This window comes from Primulina eburnea, chromosome 10 (genome assembly GCF_022965805.1).
Source record: "Primulina eburnea isolate SZY01 chromosome 10, ASM2296580v1, whole genome shotgun sequence".
Classification (NCBI taxonomy): domain Eukaryota; kingdom Viridiplantae; phylum Streptophyta; class Magnoliopsida; order Lamiales; family Gesneriaceae; genus Primulina; species Primulina eburnea.
The window spans coordinates 1,534,735-1,555,497 of record NC_133110.1 but is presented as its reverse complement, the minus strand read 5'-3'; the positions used below and the strand labels follow the sequence as shown (position 1 = coordinate 1,555,497).

The following is a 20,763-nucleotide window of genomic DNA, read 5'->3' as shown; positions in this document are numbered from 1 at the left end:
CTTGGGCTTCTGATGGGCCCTTCACCTGTGTGCCTCAGATATGAGCCGGGAGTTTGGGCTAGATTTTATTGGACTGATATCAGAGGTTATTTACTATGAAAAAAGTAATGTTTACCTTATAAATCTCGGTCTGACATATATAACATGTCTATAATTTAAATAAAAATTAATTCTTTAAACATAAAAAACGTAAATTTTTTATAGGTATAGTCGATGGGAGACATCCCATAGCAGTTTGCGTGAAAATAAATAATAATAATAAATAATTATATATCTATATATATTTGGAAATAAAACCAGCTTCAGCCATTAGAGGTGCATCCATTGCACAATCGGATTGACAAAGGAAGGAACTTCACCTCTTTTTTCGTTAATCTGAAGACGGAGGCGACGCAGTTGTGAGAGGAATGGATTTTCAAGTGGTGGTGTTAGCAGGCGGCTACTCTAAAACCCTGGTCCCTCTCGTTTCCAGGGTATCTTCCTTTGAGTTCTGATGAAAATCCTGCAAAAAAAAATAAATCTCTTTCGATTTGATATTATGTGGCATTTACACAATTCATTGATGTGTATTCGTTAATGTTTGAAAATATTTGCAGGAGGTGCCCAAAGTGCTGTTGCCAGTGGCCAACACGCCGGTTCTGTATTATGTTCTGGAGCTTCTCGAGCTAAACGACCTTTATAATGCCATTGTGGTGAGTACTTCTTTACTTGTTCTCGTTTTGGATGGATTTTTTTAGCTCAATTCAGTCTTAATGTGTTATTGGGTGGAGAACACTGAGGTTTGGTTTTACTGAATTGTAGGTTGTTGAAGGAGAAAGCGCTGCGCTTTTAATCAGTGCTTGGATTTCGAGCACATTTGTTGATCGGTTACAAGTTGAGGTGCATTCTGTTTGATTTCATGTCAATTGCCAATTGCCATAGTGTTTATGTTCATATATCAGCCTTGTAGGTGATTTATATTGAAATATTAAATTGTGTGATTTATATTGAAATATTAAAATGTGACGCTAAAGCGCTAAAACTAAGCTATAGGTTGTTGTAGTCCAAAATTGCAAGTTTCAAAATTGTTTTCTGAGCTAGCGCCAGTACTCTTGTCTGTTTAAGGTTGCTGTTATCTGCCACACTTGGTACAAGGATGGGTGGCATGATAAGGAAGTTGATTTTAATTGTAAATGAGGCAATTGGCAATTTGATGGTTTTTTTAGTCTGAATAGGCATATGACTATGTTGTAGTGACTTCATTAGTGGGCTGTCCATGAATATCTCTGATAACATCTTTAACATGGGATTTCTTATCTTACAACGTGGTTTTCTTTACGTATTTTTTAGTTGTTAAGTATATGATGATATATGTCATCTTGAATTCTATGAATTTCATCAACGTGCTTCAGGTATACTGGGCTTCAAATAAATATATATTGAATCCATAGTTTCGTATAGAAAAATGGCAATATTTAGAAATTAGATCTGGGGAGCTCTGAGTAATTTTTTCAGGTAATTAATCAATATGTTTTGATGAAAATAATTTTTTGACATCAATGAAGGTGTAGCTCTCCACACACGTAGCTTTCCATAGAGATCTGCATGAGGGTGAGCAAGATAATGCACAAACATCTTGGGATTTATTTGGCAGCATGGTAAATTAACAAAAAAAAGTTTGGTTTCTAGGTCTGTCATTTCAGTTAACCGTTCACTGGTTTGATTTTATCGGCTCAGTGGGAGTCCCATTTTACTAGAGGCTAGAGCTCAAACATCTTAAATCTTTTTAAATTATGCTCATGGCTTTGAGTGATATTTAAAACTGTTTATCTGGCTGGATGTATTGATATCTATGTCACATAATGGGCTGACATGGCTTGCTCTAGTTCAGTCTTCTACCTTATTTCCTTAAAAGTGCTCAAACTTTAATCTCTATACTCATTATTTGTTTTGCAACTTCATTGGAATCTAATTGTTGCAGGTAATTGCAGTTCCTGAGGATATTGGAACAGCTGGTGCTCTTAGAGCTATTGACCACCGTCTGACTGCAAAAGATATCTTGGTCTGAATTTTTATTTGTTACTTGAAATTCTGAGTTTCTACAAGTGTTCTGCGGCAGCCATAACTTTATTCTTTTGTAGGTTGTGAGTGGTGATCTGGTATGTGAAATTTCCCCTGGGGCAGTGGCTGCTGCTCATAGTCGACATGATGCTGTAGTTACTGCAATGCTTTGTTCTGTTCCTGTCAGTGGACCATCGGATTCAGGCTCATCTGGTGCTAAGGACAAAGCCAAGAAGACAGGGCGCTATAATATTATAGGACTGGATCCAACGAAACAATTTTTACTGCATATTGCATCTGGTAAGATGTTTAGTTTAGAGGTTTTACTGATGGTAATATTGTTTTGCCACTACGTGACATCTTTGCAATACATGGTAGGAGCTGAAGTTGAGAAAGATATTCGAGTTCAGAAGAACATCCTTCGAGCTGTTGGCCAGGTAAATGAATTTTTTATCCCGCGGTCCTCCTTTATCGATTGATCAAGCAAATCAAAAGAGATATGCTTGGGCTTGGCCATCTATATCACATGAATTATGAAATCAGGGCATGCTTAGATAGGATTTATCTAGAAATCATGATAGGTGCAGACATGAGATGTTCAAACATTTTTACCTTTTCATCATTGCACACAGGATTGAAGTTTTTGTTCTGTGATATTGAGATGAACTACCGAATTTTTTTCCTTAATCATGTTTACCTGTTAAATTCCTGTCCAATTGCTTAGGGTCGGGCCACTATCCTTATACAGAAATATGAGCAACCCATATTGTTATCCAAATATTACAATTGTGTTCTTCCTGAAATTCTTCTTTTTCCATCTAACTTCTTCCCTTCTCAACAATCCAGATGGAAATTCATGCTGATCTAATGGATGCTCATATGTATGCATTCAAAAGGTTCGAGGTTTTAGTCCGCTGTCCCAATATTTGTTGTTCTTTCCTCATAGATTGATCTTATTCTATTGTTAATCACTCACTTGAGTTTTTTACAGATCTGTTCTCCAAGATATTCTGAATCAGAAAGAAAATTTTCAAAGTTTGAGGCGTGACGTTTTGCCTTATCTTGTTCGGAGCCAGCTGGTTTGTCTTGTTCCAAGATTATTTTGTATTGTCGTGTGTGTTACTTTGGTGCCTTTCACTTAGTTATCATATTTTTCTTTTGGTTTTTGATGAAACGCCAGAGATCTGAAAAATTATTGAATGGAGTGCAATCAGAAGAAAACGGCAATGGTAAGAATGCTATCCAGAACAATAAAGCAGTGGTATCTCAACTTCTGGCAAATGCATCCACGCCTAGTTTTCATGATACCTATGCCCGGGGTCCTGATGGTTCTGCTCCTATTTCAAGGAAATCTCATAAATGTTGTGTTTATATCGCCAACAAAAGCAAGTATTGTTCACGTTTAAATTCCATTCAGGCCTTCAGCGACATAAATCGAGACGTAAGTTTTCATTGTTAGAGTTTTTTCTTGACACTTGGTTTCTGTTTTCCTTTGAAAGGATTTGTCTTTTTAACCTCATTACATGATTCAATGGTGCAGGTAGTCGGAGAAGCAAATCACCTACTATCAGGCTATTCTTTTTCTGCACAGAACAATATAATTCATCCTTCGGCTGTACATGGATCTAAGACTACTGTAGGTTATATAATATGCAATTTGTAGTATTTGGCATGTTATATGTACATTGCGTCGCTATCGTTTAAAAGTTATTGATGGAGATATATGAATGTTGAAAGACTTCCATTATTGCGCAAAATATTTCTGGGCCTTCTGGCTAAATTCCAAGTTTTGTTTATACTCAACTGTTCAGTTGATTTAAATATAGGTTGGACCACAATGTATGGTAGGAGAAGGGTCACAAATGGGCGATAAATGTAGCGTGAAGAAGTCTGTTATTGGCCGCCATTGTCGAATAGGTTCAAATGTGAAGGTACGTGGCAATGTTTCAATATTAAAATCCAAAATTAGTAAGTTATAATCTAGCTTTAACCCAAGGTTAGTAAGAAAACAAACTGCCATTAATGAATGTACTTTAAACCCAAAAAAAAGGAGACCACCTAAGTTATAATCTAGCTCAAGTAAATTTCTTTATATACCTTAATCTTTATCGTATCTGAACTCTACTGTTTTATTGACCCCCTGTATAATTTGTAGATTGCCAACTCCGTTGTCATGAACTATGTAACCATTGGCGATGGTTGTTCCATCCAAGGTTCTATTATCTGCAGTAATGTTCAACTACAAGAGCGTGCCATATTGAAGGACTGTCAGGTAAACCTCTTCATATATATTATCTGTTTCTGCTTGTGTTTTTTTGTTACATTTACACGTCCTTGATTTAGGTTGGAGCGGGATTTGTAGTCACCACGGGTAGTGAGTACAAGGGGGAATCCTTGGCTAAGAAAGAAAAGCAATGATCCATAGTTTTTTAGCAGTTCTCGAGTGAAAAAAGTTCTTAGATCATCATCATAATGCTTGACTGTCTGCTTGTGGGTGATCTGTGCTCTCAGTCTCTTGTTCGAGCTTAGAAACTCCAATTTTGTTTCCCATTCTTGAATTGTTCTGCTTAGAAGTTCACCCCTGCGAAGTAGTTTTGTGGGTGCATTTCACTGTACAAAAGCGCATTTAATTCCTCAATTTGTTTTGTGGTTAGAATGTTGTGACATTCGTTTACCTTTCTTATCCCCTTTTATTCGGATAACTAAAAGGGCATGTGCTTGCTATTAAATGTTAACAAATTTGATTTGAGAAGATGAGTTTGGCTGAAATATGTTCTCAGAGCTAAACTTGAAATTACACAAGAATGGACCAAAATCGAAACCGATGATTACTATAGCGAGGTTGGAGTGATGACGCCAGAAGACAACACAATGATTGCCATTTAAGATGGCTTAAGTACATTCAGCAAAAAAAGTTGGAAATGAGAGAGGTAGCACAAATCGATCAAGTCACCGACGGCAGGCAGTTTGGGACTAATATCTTAAAAGATCATTTTACGTAGCATGAATTTGAGGTCGGGAATCGGTCCCTGCAAACGGATGTCCACAAAGAGCTTTGAAATTTGGATTTTACGATTCAAAAATCACTTGGCTTTTTCATAAGATAAATAGAATTCCAATTGTTCCAATCCAAACAAACGAGTAAACAAGATTTTTAGCGGCCAGTGTCGTGATGCTCGATGGTTTTTTGGTCGAAAATTTTAAGCGGCCAGTGTAGTAATGCTCAAGAACTCTCGCATCAATTCGGAAATTGGATCTATTTTTAATCGAAACCTTATTCAATTCGAGATCGGTTGGTCGGGGAGATTCTAAAAGTAGATTATGAAAGGAAATGATATCGGTTAAGCATGTTCGCATATATCATTTCTTCTTCAAATCATGGAAGCATGTTAACTTGGGTAGAATTAAATTTATTGAAGAAAAGATTTGTTGTCCGAGAAGATTGGGGTGAACAAATATGCGATAATTAAGCTCGATTATTAATTTTTGTATTAGAAATTTGTGCTTAAGTAAATGATCCATAAGATCGTACTTCAACTTTAAAATGACCATCAAAGACTGGGGGAGACCTGTATATTTTTGTTCACTTCGTCAAAATTTCCTAATTAGCCTGTTGTTTGCAACAAGTGAGAATTTCCCAAAAAAAGACATTACAAGGTGGGTATCAAAATCTAAACAATGAACGCCTCTAATTCTAACTCGTGTGCACGCGTTTGAAGTGAACTCGATATCCGAGTGGTAAAAGAATTTAAAAGATGATATCAATGAGGCGACAAAAGTTTATCCAAAGCCAACCGCAATCTTTTGAAGTGTGCAGGATTCTGATGGCATTTAGGAAAATCACTGGCGTCTAGATGATGGAAGCAAACAGTCGTACATACGCTCCATTCGCGATACAATACTGATCTTATGCTCAGTTTGAAAACCTGGCTTTGCCAAATCAACAATGTCCTTTCTCAAACTGAAGAGATAATATATGGTTAGCTATCAGTCAACAAACCAATCAGTCTTGCTAAGTTCTGTCTCCCTTTCATTTCTTTCCTCGTGAAGAATGGAAAGTGCAAAAAAAATAAGATCAACCATTTCGGCAAGAACGAGTTAGAGAAAGATCTGAGGAGAGAGGAGGAAAAAACTTTCTCCTAAAAAATAGATACTATCAAGTAAAACTTGAGGCCAAAAGGAACTAACCATATCCATTCACCAGTGGCTTTTGCATGCCTCTCTACCGCACAGTGCAGAGAATCAAGAAAATATAATGCCAGACCATACATGCATTGGGCATCTTTTTCCTATAAAATTCACCAATAATACTTTAGATTACTTCCAGCACCTATAGATAATTGAATTCTGAATACTTTGAAACTGAGACCGAGTCACATTGTAAGGCATAACACAGAATAATGCTAGCATAAATTATTCTTATGAAATATGCAACTTCGATAAATGTGATATGCAAGACAAAAAATAGAATAAAATCTCTATATGCATCATATGCATATATGCATTTAAACGAGAATATTCATATATGTACAATAGTGAACGCTATCATTATCAGGAGTGGCGCAAGGAAAGCTCCAAGGAGCAAGTTCCAGCTAAAAACGTCACATAAATATGATAAAATAGACATTCGATATACACGAAATACTTATGTTTGATTTCAAGAACCAATAGAAGTAAGTTGGGGGTTTGGAAAGACATTGATCTGCCATTTTTTCTCTAAAACAAAACTATAGTTTGTCAAATTATTCTACAGAATAAACAAATGTGTTAATGAAGTGTAACCGTCAATAATGGAAGTACATACTAATCCTTGATCTTCGCAGCTCTGAAGCTTCACAAAAGCTCTCTCAATTTCCACTAGCAGTATCCTTCTCTGTATACGAGCAACTCTTCCTTTACCTTCAGCTCTAGTGTCCTAATACAAGACACCAAAAAGTTAGCTTACTTGAAAGTGTCAATTCAGTTCTCATACTCAGCATGCATGTGATATTTCTTCTAATGTTTTCTTACTCATGCATTAAATAAAAATGAGTTATTGAACTGGGTAAGAGCATGTGAAATGAGTATGAAGTTTACACTGAAACATATGCATGTATATAGTTTTATTAGAGACCAAACATATAACTAAGTGAGCAATCTGAGAATAATTTCCGCATACAAAAATTGGAATAAGTCCTACCAGAATATAGCCAAATCATTTACCTTTTTAAACCATGCACGCACCAACATGGCTAGAACGAGGGAGAGAAAAAAAGCCGGTAAAGCAGCTAAAATTGCAAAGTTAATTTCGTTGGCTCTCAAGATCTGGTCAAGCTCAAGCATTGCTCTGTCATAAAAACAGATATTAGGGACAAATTCACGCAGCAAAACATTATTTTATTTAAAAGATACCAGTTTAACTCACTCTTCAATGTCCAATTTTAGCTTCTGCACCTGTTGTACAAAAGAAAGTCATATCATGAAACCAAACAATAAACTACTGCTTGCCACAAAAATCAGGCATCAGACCTGGATAAGAAGAGAGCGGCCAAGTTCTCCACCCACAAGACCCTGGATTGGATGCATAAGTTCTTTCTCATACCTGAATAATAAAATTCTCAATTCCTTTAGTAATTCATTCAGCAACGAATGGTCTCCTACAATTACAACATAAAGCAATTTTCTGAATGCTTGTGGAAATGCATAGATACAAAAAGTTACACGGTAAAGACACCATTATCACATCGTCATTGTGATGGCCTCATCAATAGAAAGAAACTTTTAACTTTTCTGGGCAAATGCTGGATGATATTGTCTGACTTCAAATTACATATCAACTACTAGTTCTTTTACATTAATCTTCTTCAAAATGCTTATTTCAGATGCTATCACATAGTCAGGTCAGTACCATTCATTTGAAGTTTTGAATATCAAAATTTTCAAGCTCAAGCGATGTGCATTCTCATGCTAGATAAATAAATGTTCATGAATCTTTATAGCAAAAACATGAGTAGTACTCTCTAAAAAGTTTGTTTAAAAACAGAATATCCAAAAGCTAATAATTGCTGAAACAAAAATCATAAACCATTAGGCAACTCAGAAAAGTCTACTATTATTTTAAATAAATAAAACAGGATCCAAATAACAGAGGAGACGTTGATACCTATGCTCATGCTGTGTAACATTGCTCAACATTGATGAGAAAAAATGAAGTAAATCAGGGTATCTAATTCAAATATGTAGAATAGAGAAATTTTTTTAACAATTAAACCGCCGATACAAGTCATAATAAATTTCTACACTTTCTACGCAACACAAGAATGTCTCAAAGTTGGAATCAAGAAATTAAATTTTACACACACTCTAGAAAATAACAGATTTAAATTCCAAGTTCAGCCATTAAAAAATCTAAATGTGTTGTGGCGAATGTTTCTAGCGAGGAACACCCTAGTTTAAAGAAATAAAAAAGAACATTTTCACAGACCACAAGGAAATCCTACCTTGTCATTACAATCTCAAGCATTTCTTGATCAGAAGCATTCTCTGGAAACTTTTTTCCAACTGTCTGCTCACTGAAAGCTAGCAACATTCTGTAAACAGAAAGCAAGAACAAGTGGATGTAGGTCAAAAGTGAAGATGTTCAGATAGCATAATGATTAATGCAATAAAAAACCATCTTTCAGTCAAAGAAGATAGGACAAAACCAGAATCATGCTAAAAACAGCATAATAAAAAAAGAGGATGGCAACAAGGTTCTGCTGTTCTATCTGAGAATCTCAAACCCTCAAATAACGACATGATTGATGAAATCACACATGCACTGGAACTTGACAAAGCCATACTGCATAAAAACAAATCTATTTCACAAGAAAAAACAGTCTAACAAATTTGAGTAGATAAATATGATAAATTAAAGTTCCAATTGGATGGTAGCATCTTCATAAAACACTGTTAAATTATTGAGTCAAAAATTTCAGTAAGGGGATTAGGATGCAGCTGTAACAATAAGAAAACACGATAGCCGAAATTCATCTCGATGGCCACCGAGTATTCAGTCAGTTACCTATGTAGAGAGTCAGCAGTCAATTGCACTTCTTCACGTTCCATCACACCCTTTTGTCTTTTTCTGAAGGTCTCAAAAAGCTCGTCCCTTATAGAAAAAATCTAATTTTTAAATGTAAAGCAAAAATTGAATTTAGAATTGTGTAAAATAGACTGGTGAAACTAGTAATTAGCCACCCAAAAAAAAGAGTAAAAAAGAGAAACAAACAAACAAAAAGTTAATAGCAGATAAAGAATAAAGTGCAGACTCAGAATAAATATACAACAATTTCACCACCACATATACGCACAAATGACATTTATGGATTGTGCTTTTTGGAATAATCACTTCACTACAAAGCCATTTTTTCTCCATAATGACAAAATCTTGTTATATTTCCAATTGTTGTACTCACTCCATATGTTAAGGTATTTCACCACAAAGATTGAGGACAAATTCCATTTAAAATGCTGATAGAGAGATGAAACAATGATCAGCATCATAAGATTTACATTAAAGCCAACTTCGATCTTACACGTAAATGCCCTCCCGAAGCATAAGAATCCATGATAACTAAAAATTATATGATTGGACATGATCCATCCATTGCTTAATCTGGCATTCAAAGTCACTAGATACTCCAATAATCTTGACAGACAACTTAAATCATAGTACGTTAATAACTGAAATTGACTGGAAAATTCTTTTTCTATTTATCTGCCAGATTCTTGTTCTGGAGGTCTTAAATCTACAATTTGTAACAGGCCAAAGTTTGAAACAATTTTGAACCAAAACTCGTTAGAAAACATCAGCATCACTAAAATTGGGAAAAGAAAGCATGTTCAACAGTTCATCATGCATTCAGCAGATAAGAGATTTCAGTAATACTGAGGTGGAGACACTTCAACAAATCTTACCGGTTGCTCTACATGATCTTTCCAAAAGCTTATGGTAGAATCCTTTCCCTCACGAATCCAATTGTCAATGTCAGAGCTTCCCATCAACTTACTATGGCGTAGAATCCACATGGAACAAAAAGAAATGCCCAATGCCCCACAGCTATACTGCATCCAGTACAAAGTTACTTTCTTTGGCTTGCAGTGTTTTGAAACCTAGTTGGATCGAATTGTAAGAATTTGTAAGTTGACAAGCTATTAGCTCCCAATGAGAAGAATGCAAGGAATATTTTATGTGCTAATGTCAGCAAGCTACTGACTCCCAATTATATTGCAAGGAACATTTTATATGCTAATTCCAAAGGATTTTCATTAGAATCAGTTAAAATGAAACCCTGCCGCATTAATCCGTCGGAAAGAATGATGCTGCAAGATATGGTAGCAAGAACACGTTTAGGCACCATACACCATACTGATATAGATATGAAGCTAGACTATTTGTAACTATCACTTTTAACCTTTCAACATCTAATGCATACATGCAATTATTTAAATAATTCAATAATTATTTCAAATAAATATCTTTTGGTAATTGTTTCCTCCAGTCAAGATTACAGCAGTTCCACCTAAATATGATGTTATGGTAACTTAAAGACCTAAAAATAATTCCAGTTAGCATTAGATTAAGTTCGTGTAGATGGCGTCTGCATGCAACAGAGTATGGGAGATTGAGAACAAATTCGACAATGAACGAGAATAATTATTAGTCACAACAGATTTAATGGAATAAATCTTACAAGCACTGATAAATAAGAGTTCAATCTGTGTAGATTCTCATAAATCAAGTTTATTGCGTCTCTTGTCTCACAATCTGTCCACTGAGAACCTTCCTGGTTTACTGCTGGAAGTTTTGTGAACATCAAAGGGAGGGAAAAGCTACCATCAACAGATGAGCCACTCTGCACAGTCACATGATAAAATAGGAAATCCTTAAATTGATTTTTTTTATTATCTATCGATTTGTGACACATATAACCGATTGACACAGGGAATACATGAGAAGCATTATTTCAATTACGGTGAAGATACTTATGAAATAGAATAACATATCTGTTACCTGACGATTGGCATGAAAATGACCGATAGATGCCTCCAATTTAAGAAATATATCATTGATAGCAACCAGTAACGACGGAAATGATTTCTCCAAATCCTTGACCAAATCCTCTCCCATTCTGTCAACCTCCATATAAACCTACGAATTTTATCAGGTAAATTATAAATCTATATTTGATGACCAATAAATAGGCATACATACGATGATTATCAACTGAATCAATTCGGGATGGATTGGAAAATAAATTAATTTTGTTTCTTATCACCATGGAGCAGATCCTAAGTTCTCTGATAATGGTAGGGCATGATAAACCAAAAATCAAACGTAGATTTCTGATCTAACAAATGAAAGTTCATTTATTACATTGGCGGAGGAAACTGCCGAAGGTCTACCAGGGGAGAACTTCTGAGAAAAGAATGGCTCGAACAGAAAAATAAGCAAATGCTTGAATCTAGAAATAACAAACCTCGGCCAAGAATGTAGCCAAAAAGTATCTCAAACTGGTCAATACATGGATCCTTTCAGATATATGAGAAGAAGCTGAACTATAGAGATTTTTCATTCCAGAACCATCAGCAAGACAATCACGTATCAGTTTAACTGAACCACTCATAAATGCATACGGCCCTCGTTCACAAATCATGAAGTATGCTTTTTGATTATCTGAACTCTGCAACATGAAGTTGCATTAAACTCAGGAGAAGATGTAACCCAAAGAAAACAATAGTGTCCACCATGCAAATAACATTATCCATGCTTACCTCAGCTTTGAATTGCCAAAACCCTAAATTCTTCTGGATGCTTCGCAAATTTTGAAGCGTGTGCTCTATGATATCTTCCAATACATGAAAAATTCTATGTGCTTCGGTTATGACACTGCATGTTGATTATAAATATTATTCACACTTGCGCACGCACATTACAGTTGCTCCAATTGAATACTGAATATGAAAATAGCCACTATGATCCTTCCCATTTACAGAGCTAACAGAAATAAGAACGTGTTTCAGAAAACAAGGGATTTGATTATTTCCTTGCATTGGTGAACAGGAAAATTTCCAGTAACAACAAATTATCCAGCCACGATATATTTAAGTATAGCTGTTCTTACCCCAAAAATCACATTTTTACCCAATGACTTGACTACCAACTGAATTAAGCTATGACCGATAACCAGGAATAGCTGATCGTTCAATATAAAATGCAAAAAAAAAGAAGGGGGAAAACGCTCTGATAGGTGGAAACCTTAATATCGTGATGTGAGGAATGGACTACAACCAAAAATCAGCATAAGAATATCAATATATAGTCATCATAAAACCTCACCCAGAAGATCGATCGGGTAAAGCAGCGGCAGCGACAGGAGGTAAAGGGAGGGGAAGGCAGGTCTTCCGGCGACCTCTTCCCGAGTAGCCATATATGTTGGCGACTTTCGAAAGAAGACTATTGTTGTAGTTGATTGAATGGGGGAACAGGGTGCGGATGCGGTTATATAAGTAGCTGGAGTATAGAGAGAACAGGGCTTTCATGTCATTTGATGGCAATGGCGATTCGTTCTCCGCGGAAACCTCCATCTCTGCAACGCCAAGCTTGAGAAAATGGTGAAACTTCCTGTTTAGGAGTCGGAATGAAATGGGAGGCTCCTTTACTTCTTTTTTGGCCCGCAGAACTCAAAATTGGGCCTGAAAAGTATATTGGGCTTATTTATGAAGTCCAGGATTATCCAAGGAAACATGAGAATTCTGTGAGCGCCAATGGAATTTGACTTGTGCCAATTACGAAATTTCCGATGACTTGCGGGGATTGGCATTGATCAAGGAGGACCTCGAGCTTCCACTACATCATTTCTATTTCGCCAAAGCGAGTTCAACATCCCTGTGATTTCTTTTTGTGACATCTTTTGTTTCACGAGTTTGTCATAAAGCTTGCGTGAGTCCGAAGTCACAATTTATCGGAGAAAGATATCATAATTTTATCATCTCTAATTACTGAACTGGCTAGAATAATATAATAGTGCATATATATCATTCTTCATTTAAATTCTTAAAATGGATTCAATCAAATTGATTTTTGGTAACAAAAATAATAATAAAAAAAGGAAAAGAAAAGGAATTCTAGAGAGAAAAACTAGCAAACTAAGGCATAAGGCAGCCCCACGTTTTCAATAAAACAAAGTTCCTTGGACAGCACACCTCTTCCAACTCGTCTATAAATACTCCCCCACTCCCGTAACAGAATAGCAAAGCATACCAGAAAAATGGCTACGGGAGGTATTCGACAGTCTGAAGGATCTCAGAACAGCGCCGACATCGACGATCTCGCTCGTTTTGCCGTTGAAGATCACAACAAGAAACAGGTTTCTTCTTTCTGTCCCTTTACTGAATTTCTGGTCATTTTTGGAGGTATCTTGTATTCTTGTGTGAAATTGCTGTCTGTTGCGATTTTTTCCCCTCGGATTTTCATCCTGTGTGCTCCAATTTTGCGTTTTATCCTAAAATTTTCTTCTTCTTTTTTTGTAAGAATTTTAGTTTTTGGGCTTTATATACCTTTTTAGGTTTAAGATTGTTAATAGCACATTTGAAGATTTTGTTGAAAATTTTGATGATTTGATCGTAATCACCTCCTTCATCGCATTGTTGTTGGGTAAATCTGTGAATTTCGTAACAGAGTGTTCTATTTGTGCAAAAATTGGAGATAAGGCCACCCCGAATTGAATTTGAAAGTAGCCAGAAGGTTAATCCAACTTCCGCTAAATCATGTCAACAAGCATGGCTTGATTCTCGCTAAATTAGGAGCACCGATAGCTCAAATTAATAGTTACTTTATAAAAGATCAGTTGCATGGGCCAAACTAGTGTAATGAATCCAATTCTGGCTACACATTTTTGCTTAAATCAATTTACATAATGATTCCAGAATGCACTTTTGGAATTCAAGGACGTAAAGAATGTGAAGCAGCAAGTAGTTGCAGGGACCATGTACTATATAACTCTTGAAGCAGCCGATGGAGGGAAGAAGAAAGTGTATGAGGCTAAGGTCTGGGTGAAGCCATGGATGAACTTTAAGGAAGTTCAAGAATTCAAGTATGTTGGTGATGCTTGATTTCACTTCTTTTTAATCTCACCACTGCTGTGGTTGTAGAATAAAGTTGCGCAGTCAGTCATGGAAGAATTTCAAGGAAGTTCAAGTATTCAAGCATATTGGTGATTCTTGATTTCACTTCTTTTTAATCTTACTACTGTGGTTTGTATAATAAAATTAACAGTCTGCGCAGTTTTCAAGCGCTTGAATTTATAATGTCGGGATATATCGAACAAGAACGTTATGAATGTTAGCTGCTTGATTTGTAAATAATTTTTTAACCTTCCAGTTCAGGTTATTTCTTAATCATGTATTATGCAGATGCTTTACATGTCCATGCTAGTTGAACACAACCGAATTCGAACTCCGCTACTCGAGCAATGCTGCAACCGAGCATGATTTTGACTCACAAATTTGCTGCTTCACTTTGTATGTGAATAGCTATGTTGATTATATTACTCGAGCAATGCTGCAGATTTTTGACAATCATCTCCTTCAGAATTATGTCACTCCAATAAACATTTAGTTCGAGTACCATTTTTACCATGTTTTCAAGATTCCCATTATTATGTTTGTTCAAATCTATATATTATATGGTACCAATCGGAGGTAGGTCCATTTAGTTGGTAGACCGATACACTGGCATATCTTGGCTACCGACAAAATCTTGCAATTGCATTTTGACAAGGGACTAAATTGGCGTCTCATCCACTATGTAAGTCGTGAGATGTGTATGTTTGATCGTGTAAATAATCGATTGAAATTATTACTTTCATCAAAATTTTATGAACATAATAAATCACCTATTTTAAGAAAACTTTTCTATTTAACTAAAACGAACGTAGAGAATATTATGTAATTATTTTGAAACAGCATTATTATTTATCTTCAAAATCTAAATATGTTTTAGTCGTAGTTTTTTTATAATAATATTGCTTAGCCAATATAAATTAGTCAAATTTTTAACCGGGACCGTGAAAAAGTGATTCTAATATTTATGAAAACAAAAAAATATATAAAATATTTATAGGAAAAGTAGTTTTAGTTAGTTTATTTTGAAAAGTAAAATACGTATTTGTCAAAATGTTACAAGAGTATTTTTTTAATATTTAATTATAATTTAATGTCTAAAAGAAAAAAGTTGGAAAAAGGGAAATTATTGTGGGGTTGTTTTAGTGAATTCGAAAAACCATGTAAAATAAAATCATACCAAAACATGTATCTTTTATCATATCATATTATAATGTTTATTCCCATATTATTATTATTATTATTATTATTATTATTATTATTATAACGTAAGAGTCCGCGATCACTACAGTTTGTTATATACCGGAAAAACCTCCCGACTAATGAGATGATCTGCAAATCATGTTTGTGAGATAAATCACATTGGACAAATCTTATGTGACAAATTCTTCGAAAAATTGTTGAGTGGAAATCAAACTAATCCATATATTCTACTAACTCACGTACTTTTTAAGGCAATTATATTCTTGTTATTACTCCGACTATTATCATATCATCAAAGCAACGGTACTTAAAAATTCAAAATTATATTAATCTATTGGAAATAAAATAAAATACTTTTTTTAAAAAACATATAGACAATATAAATTTCATAAACAAAAAAACTCAATTATTTTTGCGATCTTATCCATGAATAATGGATCAAGTTTTACAATAATTTAATAGGTAAAAAAAAGATGAACCCCACCCTCGAGGGCCTCATACAGAGCCGCCCAAGCTCCGGCGTGAAGGGAGGTAAATCAGGGTTATGCATCGGCAGCAGGTACCCAGAGTAGAGGTTGGCAGGAGAAATTCTCCATAAAAGAGGAGACGAGACCCGATCCCTCACTAACATAGATTAAAGTATCCTTCACTCCAAACCCTTACCACATGACCTATGTCCCTGGGAGCACAATAATTTAATAGGTAGATATTATGTGAGATGGTCTGAGATAAGTAGATCTTATCTATATCTGTATATGTAGTGAAAAAAATAATTTTTTGCCATAAATGTAATATTTTTTCGAGTTAGTTAGGACCGAAAATTCGTTTTATAAACTTGACACGCGAGACAGTTTCTGATATTTTTAAAGTAATTTAATTTGTATATTATGTATATTTCTTTACTTTTCTTTATTAATTTCATATTATACATCATTTCGTGTCCATATCACACGAGTCATCGACTCATCGTGCGACATATAAAATTAAAAGAGGAGAAATGCAATAAATTAAATTTAAAAAATATAAATTTTTGAATGAAAAGGACAAGGAAAAAAAAAGAATATGCCTTTGTTGATTTTGTTCTGGCGATCTAGGGTTTTTAACCAATCCAGTATAAGAACCCGCGGATACCCTCGCTAACATCCTCTCTCACGCCCTCCGTCTCACCAGAGTTTCGCTTCTCTATCTTAATCGATCACTAATGGCCGTCACTTTCGGAGATCTACGCACCGAAGCCGGCCTCAAGGCCCTCGATGAGTTCATCTCCGGAAAATCATACATCTGCTGGTTAATATTCTTAATTTATTTTCAATTCATGTGGAAATTTTTAGGATTTTTTTTGCTTGACTGTGATTTTTGTCCGTGGGTTTCAGTGACCAGTTTACGAAAGATGATGTTAAGGTTTATGCTGCCATTTCGGAGAAACCCAGTGGAGATCTTTACCCCAATGCCAGTCAGTGGTACGAGACCGTATCGGCAAAGCTGGCCCCTAGGTGCGTAATCCCACACCTGTTCTGATTTTGTTACTTTTTGTAAGAAGTGATAACCATCAAGGAATTAAATATGGACAATTGAAAGATATGACCAATTTTGAGAAAAAGCAATTAGTCGGCATAATTTGGCTTTCAGCTGTTGTTTTTCTGGATAAAGTAATGCTTTTTAATACTAGTTCGAGAAGTTTACTTGGATTTAATCTTTCATATCTAATACACGTGAAGAATTGTATGGATTAGTTTTGCTTGGCCGACAATTTCCTGGTCTTATGATTCTATATTATCGGTGTACTATTGTTAGTACTTGAAAGATTGTGTCGAATAGTTCGAAGAAGCCTGAGAAGGTTGAAAAGTTGTCAACTTTGATATTTATTTAAGCTTATTGAAATCTGAGATAATTCCATATCCATATTGGGTCTCGCCAAGAAATTTAATTCATTGAAGTTCCTCGAAAGTGACTTATGCAGTTTATGGCTCAGTATTTTTGATATATACTCTTGAGTTGACTTGCTCATTATGCTTGTGGCATGAATAAATGTATAGCTTTCCTGGGAAGGCTGTAGGAGTGAGCCTTGGCGGTCAAGGATATCCTGCAGAGGCTGCTCCTGCTGTGGAATCCAAGGTAGCTGCTTTTTAAACCTTGTTTATGTATAGAATACATATATGAATATGGGTGTTAGGCTTGTTAGAAATTTAAAAAATATGAACTTTGTCTATATACTCGCTGTTGTTTGCTCAGAAGTTTGATGCCTTGAAACTCTAGCAGTCCATTTGGGTATACAATTCACCGGGGAAGTGAAATGTAAATGCTGAAGCTTTGACACCAAACTTTGCATATGAGACTGTATGAGCAAGATGAGTGAGCAATGATAAAGATTTATGAGGTCTCCATAAATATGTTTATACAGTTTAGGCTTTGTTATTTCACCTCAGCGAGGATCCAGACAAATTACAAGTATTTTATGCAATCAAACTTGTAGAAGTTTCATTATTATTTGATGAATAAATCTCTTTTAATCATTAGTCCTTTTAATAATAACCTTTTGCGACTTGTCTCGTCATTTTTTTATTTCTTTACATCTCTACTTTGATTATCTAAAATAGTGCAATGAAAACTAAAATACATATCTTAAAAAAAAACTAAAATACATTGGTGCATAGTTAAAAAAACCTGTGCCCGGTGACCAGCAACTTATCTAAAGCCCGATAAATGCAAGCCCACAACTACGTAGTACTTGCTAAACCCTGTATGCATTCATCAGTGGTTGCAGTCTTTGTTTTTCTCAAAAATAATCAGGCCAGAACGGAACCATGGTTTTCTGTTTTGAGAAATTCAATTAGTGCAGTCTTGCTTTTCTTTCTTTAACTGCATCCAATTCCAGCTACAATCCTCTCTACCCAAATTCCAGAATTACTCAAATGCATTATGCATTTACTAATAAATATTTTTATTTGCATTACAATTTAATAATTTTTTGAAATATATTTTTTAGTAAATATTTACTTTATCCATGTGAATTCTAAAAATTTATGCCAAGTGCACCACCATACTTCTATGAGGCACACCTCACTCCTTGTGCCTCACACTCGATGCCACCTAATGCGCTTTAGTGCACTTTGCGCCTAAATAACTATGCGTTGGTTGCAAGTTGATGATTGGTGTTTTTTTTTCAGATTGTTTGTTTGAAATTTCACAGGCATGAGCTGCTTGCACTATTTTTTGTAAAAACCTTGTTTTATTACTTGATACCTAGCGATCTCAATTTTTCACATGACCTTTAATTTGAGGAGGCTTTCCAATAGGTTATTTTGTGCATTTTTCAAACGGTTTGAGTGGGTTTTGAATATGCTTTCCATGTCGGTACATGTGTTGCATGGTGGTGGGAGGGGGGTGCCCTTTGGGATATGCATGGGTTGTTCCAAACTTATGCCACATGTTATCTATTTTTAGTTTACTTGATCTGGGTTCGCTTTTCTGCCTTCATAAAAAATTTCCAGGAGGCTGCAGGAGGCGATGGCGATGACGATGACGATGATCTGGATCTCTTTGGTGATGAGACAGAGGAGGAAAAGAAGGCAGCTGAAGAGAGAGAGGCTGCCGCAAAGAAATCCGCAAAAAAGAAAGAGAGTGAGTTTGGAATGATGCAAATTATATGAGCATAGCATCCAAAATCATGGTTCTAGGGAGTCATTTTGTGCAGAGATAATTGTTTTGTATTTGGTTATTAGATAACAGGAAGTGCTGCATTTTTTATTCACATGATGCAGACCATTTTTTTTTGGCTAATATCTTGAACTATGAGTTTAAGATGTTTATAACTGGATAAATTATCCAGGTGGAAAATCCTCTGTTCTTATGGACGTGAAACCTTGGGATGATGAGACTGACATGAAGAAGCTGGAAGAGGCCGTTCGGAGCATTGAAATGCCTGGGCTCTTGTGGGGAGCATGTATGATTTGTTCTTTTTTTAATGCCAACCAATTTTGGTTTCTTCTGTTTTTTACCTGCTGACAACTAAGTTGCTAGTCTCGGGCTGAAGCTTTGCTTTTCTCCCCTTGTGCAGCAAAATTGGTACCTGTTGGATATGGAATAAAGAAACTGCAGATCATGCTTACCATAGTTGACGATCTCGTCTCAGTCGATAATCTCATTGAGGAGTATCTCACAGTCGAGCCTCGCAATGAGCACATCCAAAGCTGCGATATTGTGGCATTCAACAAAATCTGATTAGAGCCTTCTTTTACCGTAATTTTGTTCTTGTGGTTAGCCCTTTTTCTTGCCTTTGAGTTTCATATATTTCTCCTATTTTAAGGAAGATGCGCTTTGATTGATTCCTGGACTGAGGGGGAATGAATACTGACAAAATATTAAATTATCCAACTTGATGTGATGATTTAGACTGTGTTTGGTTTGCATGGTAAGGCTTAGGTAAAAAAAATTTATACGTAAAGATCTACGCAAATGTTCAGCTACGGAAAAAAAAACGAAAATTTAGAAGTCAGAAAACATGATATCCGCTTTTTGCAGAAAACATGATTTTGTATTCAAAGGTATGCTACTCCTATTTTAAATTTATGAAAAAGAAGGATATTTTAAAAAGAACTTCACTTAATGAGTTACTTTTCAATTTAAAAGTTGGTTTGAATATAATTCTAGTTGTGTTTGAATGAAAAGAATTTGATTTGAAAAAGAAATTTTGAAATTTTTTATAATCATTTTTCATTTACATAAATTAAGATAACATGTATTTGAAATTCATTTAAACAATGAAATGAATTTAAAATCAATAGATTTGAAATAAACGATAATTTAATAATTATTGTTTTTTTTTCTTATAATAATTATTGATTAAAAGCATCAAAATATTTTTATACTATCAAATCTTTTTTAAGTGGAAAAAGGGGTCTAAATGTTAGATCCATTAATATTGTCAAAATGGGCACAATTTTTATAAAGCGAATAAGAGGAGTCAAGCAGAAGTCCGCACGTTAAGTGGAAGCAGTGAAATGTTTAGTGATAAATATTTGATATTCAATAAATTTATGAATTGACCAAAAGACTTTGAGCGATTATTTTTGTAGTTGTGCTACTTCAATAATTACCCATCTTCCCTTATTCCAAATTGATACCCCCACAAGAGCTCGGGTCATGGATAACCCGGAATATCAAATGAATTCCCAAATCCGAGTGAGTCTGCAGGTGGATTCTTCTGGAGCCGGGCAGGTGCAAGTCCATGCTCTACTCTCCGGACAGTCATAGGCCCTGGACTCTTGTATAAATCTCCTGAGAGGCATTCTACCCGGGCATTTCGATCAAAGTGCCGCACTCGAGTGTTTCAGAAGATAAGATCTTGTCTTGAGAAGCGCATCTGACAGAATCCTA

The 20,763-nt window shown here is 35.4% G+C and overlaps 4 protein-coding genes across 4 annotated transcripts; 3 read left to right on the top strand and 1 right to left on the bottom strand.

Annotated features, from left to right (window-relative positions):
• Positions 1-291: 291 nt before the first annotated feature.
• On the top strand, positions 292-4,792 carry LOC140842352 (translation initiation factor eIF2B subunit gamma-like). The gene is made up of 13 exons (XM_073210174.1): positions 292-473; positions 597-692; positions 802-879; positions 1,961-2,041; positions 2,121-2,340; positions 2,419-2,477; positions 2,887-2,936; positions 3,032-3,119; positions 3,221-3,481; positions 3,581-3,676; positions 3,867-3,971; positions 4,196-4,312; positions 4,384-4,792. Exons 1-13 carry the CDS (start codon positions 408-410, stop codon positions 4,456-4,458), a joined length of 1,392 nt encoding a protein of 463 aa, XP_073066275.1. The 5' UTR covers positions 292-407; the 3' UTR covers positions 4,459-4,792.
• Positions 4,793-5,585: 793 nt separating this feature from the next.
• LOC140842351 (protein DGS1, mitochondrial-like) lies at positions 5,586-12,708 on the bottom strand. Its single transcript, XM_073210173.1, has 14 exons — positions 12,401-12,708; positions 11,836-11,950; positions 11,541-11,744; positions 11,075-11,212; positions 10,755-10,916; positions 9,979-10,173; positions 9,083-9,183; positions 8,520-8,609; positions 7,549-7,621; positions 7,445-7,473; positions 7,243-7,366; positions 6,845-6,955; positions 6,229-6,329; positions 5,586-6,001 (listed from the first exon to the last, which is right to left on the bottom strand). Exons 1-14 carry the CDS (start codon positions 12,646-12,648, stop codon positions 5,881-5,883), a joined length of 1,812 nt encoding a protein of 603 aa, XP_073066274.1. The 5' UTR covers positions 12,649-12,708; the 3' UTR covers positions 5,586-5,880.
• A 556-nt stretch (positions 12,709-13,264) lies between these two features.
• On the top strand, positions 13,265-14,460 carry LOC140842350 (cysteine proteinase inhibitor-like). Its single transcript, XM_073210172.1, has 2 exons — positions 13,265-13,430; positions 13,990-14,460. Exons 1-2 carry the CDS (start codon positions 13,332-13,334, stop codon positions 14,173-14,175), a joined length of 285 nt encoding a protein of 94 aa, XP_073066273.1. The 5' UTR covers positions 13,265-13,331; the 3' UTR covers positions 14,176-14,460.
• Positions 14,461-16,423: 1,963 nt separating this feature from the next.
• Positions 16,424-19,778, top strand: LOC140842349 (elongation factor 1-beta 2-like). Its single transcript, XM_073210171.1, has 6 exons — positions 16,424-16,674; positions 16,761-16,880; positions 17,424-17,502; positions 18,879-19,008; positions 19,217-19,330; positions 19,445-19,778. The coding sequence occupies exons 1-6, from the start codon at positions 16,589-16,591 to the stop codon at positions 19,606-19,608; spliced, it is 693 nt and encodes a 230-aa protein (XP_073066272.1). The 5' UTR covers positions 16,424-16,588; the 3' UTR covers positions 19,609-19,778.
• The last annotated feature ends 985 nt before the right edge of the window (positions 19,779-20,763 follow it).